The sequence below is a fragment of the Ciconia boyciana genome, chromosome 5, assembly GCF_034638445.1.
Source record: "Ciconia boyciana chromosome 5, ASM3463844v1, whole genome shotgun sequence".
Taxonomy (NCBI): domain Eukaryota; kingdom Metazoa; phylum Chordata; class Aves; order Ciconiiformes; family Ciconiidae; genus Ciconia; species Ciconia boyciana.
This window is the reverse complement of record NC_132938.1, coordinates 69,074,150-69,082,730: the sequence shown is the minus strand read 5'-3', so window position 1 is coordinate 69,082,730 and position 8,581 is coordinate 69,074,150. Positions and strand designations below refer to the sequence as shown.

Genomic DNA, 8,581 nt, shown 5'->3' with positions numbered 1-8,581 from the left:
CTCAAGAAGAGTCCGCGGGTCCCGCGGGCGAACCCCTCGCAGCACAGCCTGATGGACTGGGGGGAGTTACCTGCGAATCAACAGCGCTTTTAGGCCGCCACAGTGCTAAACCAGCCAGGGCTCGCGGCCTTTCACAGACCGAGCGCCCCGCGCCAGCGAGCGGGGATGGAGGAACCCGCCCAAAAGCACGGACTCGGGTGGGAAACGCGCCCCGGGAGTTGCCCGCGGGACCCTCGCCCTGGGGGCCCGGGCCCGGGCCCGCACCCGCACCCGCCGGGCTGAGGGCAGAGCGCGGGCAGCGGCCGCCCCTGCCCTCCCGCTCGCTGCCGGAGCCGCTGCCGGAGGCGGCGGGGGAGCGGCCCGCCCACAGGCCGCGCCCCGCCCCGCGCGTTCTCGCGCCCGGCGCTGTTTGTCCCTGCCGCCGCGCCGTAGCGGGGCGGTGGTGATTGGGCGCGAGCGCGGCGGGCGGTGAGCGCCGGGAAGGGGCGCAGGAGGCGGCGGCGGCGGCGGCGGGGGGTGAGTGCAGGGCGCGCCCGGGCCCGGGCCCCGGCCCCGGCCCCTGAGGGGGGGCCTGCCCCGCCGCCGCCGGGCCGCGGGGAGAGAACCGGGGTCAGGGAAGGGGGGTGCTGCCCGGTTCTGTGGGCGGGGGGCGCCTGTGTGTACCCCTCTGCCGCGTGCGGCAGGCAGGGGGTGGCGGCCGTTACTGGCGTCTGTTGCAGCCGTGGCTTCTGCTTTTTTCTCTTTTCTAAGCAAGCAGCAGTAAAGCTCCACGTTGCATCTCGGGTTTCTGTCAGGGACGTTTGTTAAAACACATTTCGCGGCGTTTTAGCTGGTTTTGAACACGCAGCTTTTGCAGCGGCCCCTAAAAACGGAGCGTGTTTACCTTCGGGAGGACGGTGGGCTGCCCGGGGCGGGCAGGTGGGGTGGTGGGGTAGCACCTGCGGTTCCAAACGTGCTTGTTTTCCAGGAAAGCTTCGGCTATAAAGTGCTACACGACCGAGCTCTACGGTGCCAGCATCGCAGATGACATTGCGCGTTGATAGGAAAACCTGTGATGATCCTTGCACGGCTGGAATAGCTTATTGCAATTTGCCACAGAAAGCAGGCAACAAAAAGTTGACACTGTACTGGGTCTCAGCATTAGCACTATTTTCTACCAGTGACTTAAAATGCAGAACAACTGTTACTTAGGCAAAGTGACATAAAAGCAGAAGTTAAGACTGAGGGAGGGTCTCATACCAAACTGGGTGTGTGTGCCGCACCATGAATTTTTAAATCACAGCATCTTTTCAGGTCTCTGTACAACTTAATCATAAGCCTTAATTCTAAACTTAGTCTAACTTAACTGATTCATTTGAAGGCATCCTTTCAAGTTTATTCTTTACTCGTATTTGTGAGCTGAGATCAAAAATCATTCTCTTGCTTTATACGCAGAAGTCTGTGCTAGAACAGCATGTACTGGCTTCTCCCTCTACCCCCTAAAGATATGAACCACTTACTGTGACTTACCTCTCTAATTTTAGTAAAACCATTTTAGCAACAGGTGTTACAGAGAAGATGAGGCCTTTGGCTCCGTTGGAAGTTTACAAGATGCACAGCGTGGCAAACAAGGATTCTTATTCATAATTTCAGAAGTTATAAAAATGCCAAAGGGAAAGTTTAATGCTATGGCTCTAGGAGCTCTGTCTCTCTACCTCCACCCTTAAGGTTTTGCTTTTATCTCCTTTGATATTTACTCCTACTGAAAGTTTTAAGCATCAGGGGACTGCCTATCTCCACTGAGTGTTTAAAGACCATATGTGAGTGTGTTGCTTATCCAAATGTTTTCTCTCACTTCTCTTCCCAGCTTACCAGAGAAGATCAAGATGAGTCTACGGAAGCAAACCCCTAGTGACTTTCTAAAACAAATCATTGGAAGGCCAGTTGTCGTAAAATTAAATTCTGGAGTTGATTATCGAGGTAATTTCTCCATCTGTCTCTCACACTGAGTAAAGTCATTGTTTGGGGAGGCTGGAACAGATGCATTGCTTTTGAAAAGCAAAACAGTGTGATCCAGAATCTTGGGAGTATGTGAATATAGATCTCAGAACAGTCACATTAAAAATCAGCTCTGGGGAAACTGATGACAAGGAGGTTAACAGTGGATTTAGAGATTAAAATTACTTATCTAAATCATTAGTGTCCTTGGTCACAGATGGTTAGACTGGAGTCTCAGGATGATTCTGAGTTTCCTAAGTGATATTTGTAAAGATTGACTGGAATTACAATTCCTGAAATGGCCAGGCAGTCCCCCTTTCTGTGCTCTGATAGCAACTCTTGTTGGAACTACGCTTCTCTTCACCTTCCTGTTCTCCAATTCCTAGTATAGACCTTGGTCCAGAAAAGCTTAAAACAGTCAACTGTGCCATCAGTCATAAGCCTACACTTACACAAGGGATGAAAGTTATTTACATTATTGGTTAAACAACTGCCTAGACACGTGTTAGATCAAGACTCACGGACATACAGGAGAAAGCTTAGTGTGGCTTTTTCTGCTATATGCCCAGTTCATTTTAACACAGTCCAGCAGTTTTATTCCAGAACTCTTCAGCCTATCTGTATACCTTTTTGCACTGTATGTAGAATTATAGATTTTTTTAACCAGTAAATTAAACTTCTCTGTTCAGTGAAATGTCCCGGTCCTACTCCCATTAGGATAAGACTATTGGCCTGTCCAATGTTTTTAGTAGTATCCAAACTTAATTAAAACTGTCATGTATCTCCTATTGTGCACAATTTAGACATTTTATTCTGGAATGATTTAACATTATGTTCCTGCTACAGATCACTGCTTCAGATAGGTTTAATTCAATTGGCTCAGCTTGGCACTTGTGAGAGCAAACGTGTTTGTGCTGTGAGAAGGAATCTTTGTATTATGGCAGTTTTAAATTGTTACTGTTCACTGACAGAGCAAGCAGTGCCTTCTTAATCCCTTCCTGTTCTTCAGTGTCTCTCAGCTGACAAAATTTGCAATCTGTCATTTCTTTGAGAAACACATTGAACACTTCAGGTGGGGTTGGTGGCTTAAAAAATTCACTGCTTCTCATCGGTCTTTGGCCTCTGTCAGTTCTTTCTTGCAGGAGAATGTAGCGATGGCTCATTAAAATCAATTAAAGCAAGTCATCATTTACCTAAAAGTGCACACAGGGCAGGGCCAAACCAGATTTGGGTTTTGGATCCACTTTCTCTTTTCTTTGAGAACATTGGTACCTTCTGCTTGGTAAGATCCATTTGTAACTGCTGCAGATAAATTACTCAGCTTTCCCCTCAACAAGGCTAGTTTAACGTGCCTACAATCAGACCTACCAGGAATTGAACCATAGTTCCTTTGAACACCCTTATTTATTACTGGATTTTTTCCCCCTCCCTTCCTTATTTCCCTCTGCTCTTTTTTCTTCCCACTTGATGTGATCCTGCAGTTAAAAACCCTGTATACTGTTCTCATTTGAAAAATATGCACTTGGTTTGTTTTCTGCAGAAATTTAACCAACATTTGTAAAAGCCAAACATTAAAAAGCCAGCATCTCGGGCTTTTGTTGCAGATCTGTCTAAATTATTCCTCTAGGCTGTGTTGCTAATTTTATGTCTGTACCTCCACCCTCCGAGCCACCAGACGCACAAACGTGGCCTAATACAAGTGTTGATGTGTAACTGTAAAATGTCTTGATGCGCTGCCAAGTGCTGTGCATGTCTAAGGGAAGAAGCCCTGGGAAAGTAATAAGTGATAAATTCATACATATGATTTTATGTGTAGAGATGGATATGTACATTAAAACATATCTACATATAGATAAAACAGATAAAATACTAGCCAGGATGGGCAGTGACAATATTTAATGCCATTAGTGTCCTGAGAGTAAACACAGAGAAAAGGAGGAAGAGAATGAAAAAACCATGAATGCACTCTAGGAACAAAAGTGTTTGAAAATACTGCATTCATGGCCTACTGAGTAGTAGCTATGAAAATCCACACAGTCCCATTTTAATTTTGGACAAACATTTTTTTGTTTTCTATTGTTACGGGGAGCACTTGGGATTACTGGGGTGAAAAAGAGTTCTGACTTTGGTTTGGGTTTTTTGGGTGCATTTAGTAACACTTTGTGAGCAGTCGGTTTCCTATTTGTGTGGAAACAGAGGAAAGAAAAACATAAAGGAAAATAATAATCCTCAAACCGTTACAAGTTGGCAGGAGAACTTGAATTCCTAATTATTTAATGGAAGATACTACAGTTACACTTCTGAAAAATGAGAACGTGTCCTAGAGGAGGATTCTCAGACCGGAATCTTCTCCCCCTCCCCAAGTACAGCCAATATACTATATTTTGAGTTTTAATGCCAGGTAAATAAATTAGATGTTTTTCAAACAGAGGAAAAAATTATTTTAGTAGTATTGTCTGTGTGTGCAAGGATGAAGTCAGGAAAACACATATGCAAGATGGAGATAAAACAACTTGTAAAAAGCTGTATTAGTTATGTGCACAATTAACAAATCAGATTGCATTCTCTGAGTAATTCTTTACCCCTGTTAATCCCCACATTCAGTTCCTTTCATGAATAGTCTGTTTGTTGATCAGGCAAGTTAAATTTGTAGATGGCCATGGTTCTGATCTTAAGGGTGGGTGTAGATGCCAAGGAGTGATTTTTGAATGAAAAAATGCCATCATGCTGCCAGTACATAGGAAGTACTGTGTGAACAAGGTACAGCCTTCAACAGGGGATATGAGAAGTGAGAACATAAATACTTGTCTAAAATCAGTGCTACTCAAATGCATCTTTTCCTGATCAAAAGAACATCTAATATTACAAATGGCAGAGATTTTTTCTTGAGTTGCATTAAACAAACAGTGTGATTTTATTTTCTATTTTTTTATTTAAGATTTCAGTGTAATTTGAAAACCCTTTGTCTGTTGAAAATGATGTCGAATTTTGTTTATATCAAAACAGATTTGCAGCCAGTGTTCTCCTAGATCTGTAAGCATGAAGATAAATATGAAAAAGTGCATATAGTGTCCTGTATTAAAAGGATTGTTTTTCAGCTATATCCTTCAATGAAAACTCAATTCACATAGTCTTGTCCTTAGGTTATGCAGTTACACTTAATGTCACAGGTTCTTTTTAGGTGTGTGGCTTAAAACGGAAGTGAGAAGGGACAATCTGAACTTTCAAAGTGGAAATGCTCAATCTTTTGAAAGTCATGCCTTAATGACTTGTTTTCCGCCCCCCCCCCCCCCCCCCCCCCCCCGTTGTATCAACTGGTAAAGTTGCTACTAGAGTGCCTGGGGTTTCTTACTCCCAGCTTAATTCTTCGAAGAATACTCTGATCTAGTGACTCATCTGGCCAAGCCTGGGCTCTTAGTTTGTTATGAAGATACAGTTTTTTCAGTACTATTCAAACACAATGCATTTTTGTTTAATTTAAAATAAGTTTAAGCTGATTCACTTTTAAACTGTCACTGTGTTCAGGTGTCCTGGCTTGCCTGGATGGGTATATGAATATAGCTCTGGAACAGACTGAAGAATATGTAAATGGACAATTAAAGAACAAGTACGGGGACGCATTTATCCGAGGAAATAATGGTAACTCCTCCTCCTATGTTATTGCTCATTAGATGATTGTGTTTTGTACTTCTGAATTTGAGGAGTGCCTGAGGTGTAAGCAAGCTGCCTGTAAGAATATTAGTTTTAGGCTTTCTTGGAAACCTTAACATATTTACGTTTTACAGTTTCACTTTTCAGTGTCTGTGTTTTTCTGCATTCCTGTGGCCCTTTTTGCCTCTGAATTTGAAGTTCATTTAGAGAAGCATGCTTTTTTCTAGCCTTCCTTAGAGCTTATTTCCTGTCATTTGACAGATTTACTCTTTTGCACTTACTGCCTGCTTAGATGGCCTCTGCTCCATAGAAGTTTCTGTGTTTTGCTAGGCAAACTACTGCATAAATTTGATACAATACAGATATTGATGACACTGTAATATTTTCTTGTGATGCAATTCTCCAGACCTGAATGGATGCTGTTCATTAGTACTGGAGGCTATTTTCATCTTTATGAGTAAAGATTTTACCACCAGTCAAGAAAATCACTTGAACTTTACTATTGAGCCTTTGAATATCCCAGTGCAGTAGGTGGATTTTAGTGCTCTTCAAGGACAATCCCAGGCTCCTGAAATGACTCTGTGGTATCAGTTAGGCTGTAATAGCAGGATGTGCCAGGGAGAAAAATATCTAAAAATAGAAAAGACTCAAGTCAGATGTGAAGAGACTTATAGAGAAGGTAAATGAAGCAGAGTTTGACCAAGTTACTTGAGAAGAAAATGGAGGACAGGAAGGAGGGAGCGAATAAAAAGAAACAAGAACTGAATCCCGTGTTACAAAAGGAGTCAAAGAGAGTGTGGCACCAATGTGAAAGAGTGTTTTGGGAGGAGGAATAATCCTTGAATGAGGCCAAATGCTTTTTGCAAGGAATTTGGATTATTGTGCTAAGGAGTGCAGTGACATTGCAGCTGGAGAATCAATTATGGAAATAAGAATCTATTATAAAAGTTAAAACAAATGGATGCAAGGCAGGAGGCTGAAGAACAGGCTGAGCAGAGAACTTAAGACATCCCAGGTTTAGGAGCACAATGCAGTTTCATGTTGTGTATGGATCCGTTCTGGGGATATCACCAGCCAAGCAGGTGGAAGATGTCTGCTGCTTCATAGGTAATCGTTAGCTTTGCCTTAAGTGCTTGCGATTTCCAGCTTTTGTTGAAAGTTCATAGCATTAGTGTCTGACACCTGTAATTCTGCTGCTTAGAAACTCTCTCATGTTCCCCTCAGTAATGCTGCAGGGTAGCTGGCTTTATTCTCCCTCTGTTCAGCCTGCATCTGCTGTAGTGTAGTTTGGCTATAAATATAGTAAATACTGAACCACAGTAATATATAATGTGTAAATTTGATAGCATTTCTTGAAACGTGGACTTAAGTTTTCTGACTTTGTTCATGCTGAATGGGATTCATTACACTGTTGTTTTACAAGCCATGGAAACAAGCTGTTTTAAATAAACAGGCTTCTGCACATTATTTACCAGGGCCCTCTTATGTGTGCCGCTTTCTCCTTTTCACAGTATTGTACATAAGCACACAGAAGAGGAGGATGTGAAGATGCCAGAAGGAGGCTGTTTTGTACTTGTGAACCTCTTCGAAGTGATGAGCCCTATTTGATTTGTAGTTAATAATCCACAGGTGAAATACAGAAGTGTTTAAATATTTTTTTAAATAAATGTAAACCAGTGTAAACTTCCTGAATGTTTCTGTTTCAAAGCATTGCTTTGTTCCACTGTACAGAAAAAAAATAAAAGAGAAGCATGTAATAGTGCTGCAAGACTAATTCAAAGCAACAGCTCGTTTAATTATGCTAACAGTTACAGAAATACTGATTGGAAGGTAAGCAGGCATGGAGTAATTGCAAATCATGGCCTTGTATTGATGGCAAAACAATAGTTTAACTGATGTTGGGAAGGGAAATGCTAATGTTTTGGTGACAATGACCTGTCCCTTTTGGAAAACACAGGGTCAGCTTTAAATGCCAATCTAGTAAGAGTCATTGGGTAAAAAGTTCAGCTGTCCAAAAAATCTTAAATTGTGGATTGAATCAAGGGATGTAACAGTGACACTTCAACAGTTAGGGGTGGGGAAAGAATTGAATCAAACGGAAGAAGAGCCCTAAGGGTGAAAAGAAAGCTCTGTGCCAGCTGAGGAAGTCAGTCACAGGTGAAAAGCTCTCAGTTGGTATGCCAACACAGCTAGTAGCTGCTTCACCTCCTGCCTCTGCAGCCTCCACCCCACCTCAGCTTGCAGTTACCTTTTTTTCCTGCATCTCTACCAAACACAATGGACTTCTTCAATAAAAGCAATTTTAACTAATATCTAAAGGTACTCCTGAAAACAGACTGGGAATCTAAAAGCTTTTGTAAACATGCCCTATGTATCCTCTTCAGACAGTTCACTCTTTCTCCTATCCACTTCCCCCCAGCCTAGTACCATCTATATATTCTCTTTCTTTATGTGCTAGCCAGAAATGAGAACAAATACATTAAGCTTATAGTGTGGGGTATGCATTAGGGAGGGGGAACCTCTGTGCAGGCAACAGTCAGAACTTGTTTATATTTTGCAACAATGTTCCCAGATAATCAAAGCCCAGTGAGTAAATCCAGCTCAGTTTTACATGGATACTTACACCAATTTATAAAATATCTTTTCTCCTTTTAAATGCAGTCAGCCAAGAAAAAAAAAAAACCTGAACGTTCAGCTATTTCATAGTCTGAGTGTTACTGCACTTAACATCCAGATACTCAGAGTGTTTTCTTGTTCCTCAGGACAAAGTTGTAAGTTTGGGTAATGCACCTCATGGTGAGGTTATTTAGCCAATTTTTTTAAATGAGTTTTCTGAAGCCCTGCTTTATTCTTTGGGCAGTTTATAGTGCCTCCAGGAACAAAAATACTTCTAGTTGTGGATGGATGAACACAAGACAATTGTGTGAATGTAACATTGGCCCATTCTTTCCAA

The 8,581-nt window shown here is 42.5% G+C and overlaps 1 protein-coding gene across 1 annotated transcript; it reads left to right on the top strand.

Moving 5' to 3' along the window:
• Positions 1-413: 413 nt before the first annotated feature.
• On the top strand, positions 414-7,398 carry LSM6 (LSM6 homolog, U6 small nuclear RNA and mRNA degradation associated). The gene is made up of 4 exons (XM_072861876.1): positions 414-516; positions 1,847-1,959; positions 5,503-5,616; positions 7,140-7,398. Exons 2-4 carry the CDS (start codon positions 1,866-1,868, stop codon positions 7,172-7,174), a joined length of 243 nt encoding a protein of 80 aa, XP_072717977.1. The 5' UTR covers positions 414-516; positions 1,847-1,865; the 3' UTR covers positions 7,175-7,398.
• The last annotated feature ends 1,183 nt before the right edge of the window (positions 7,399-8,581 follow it).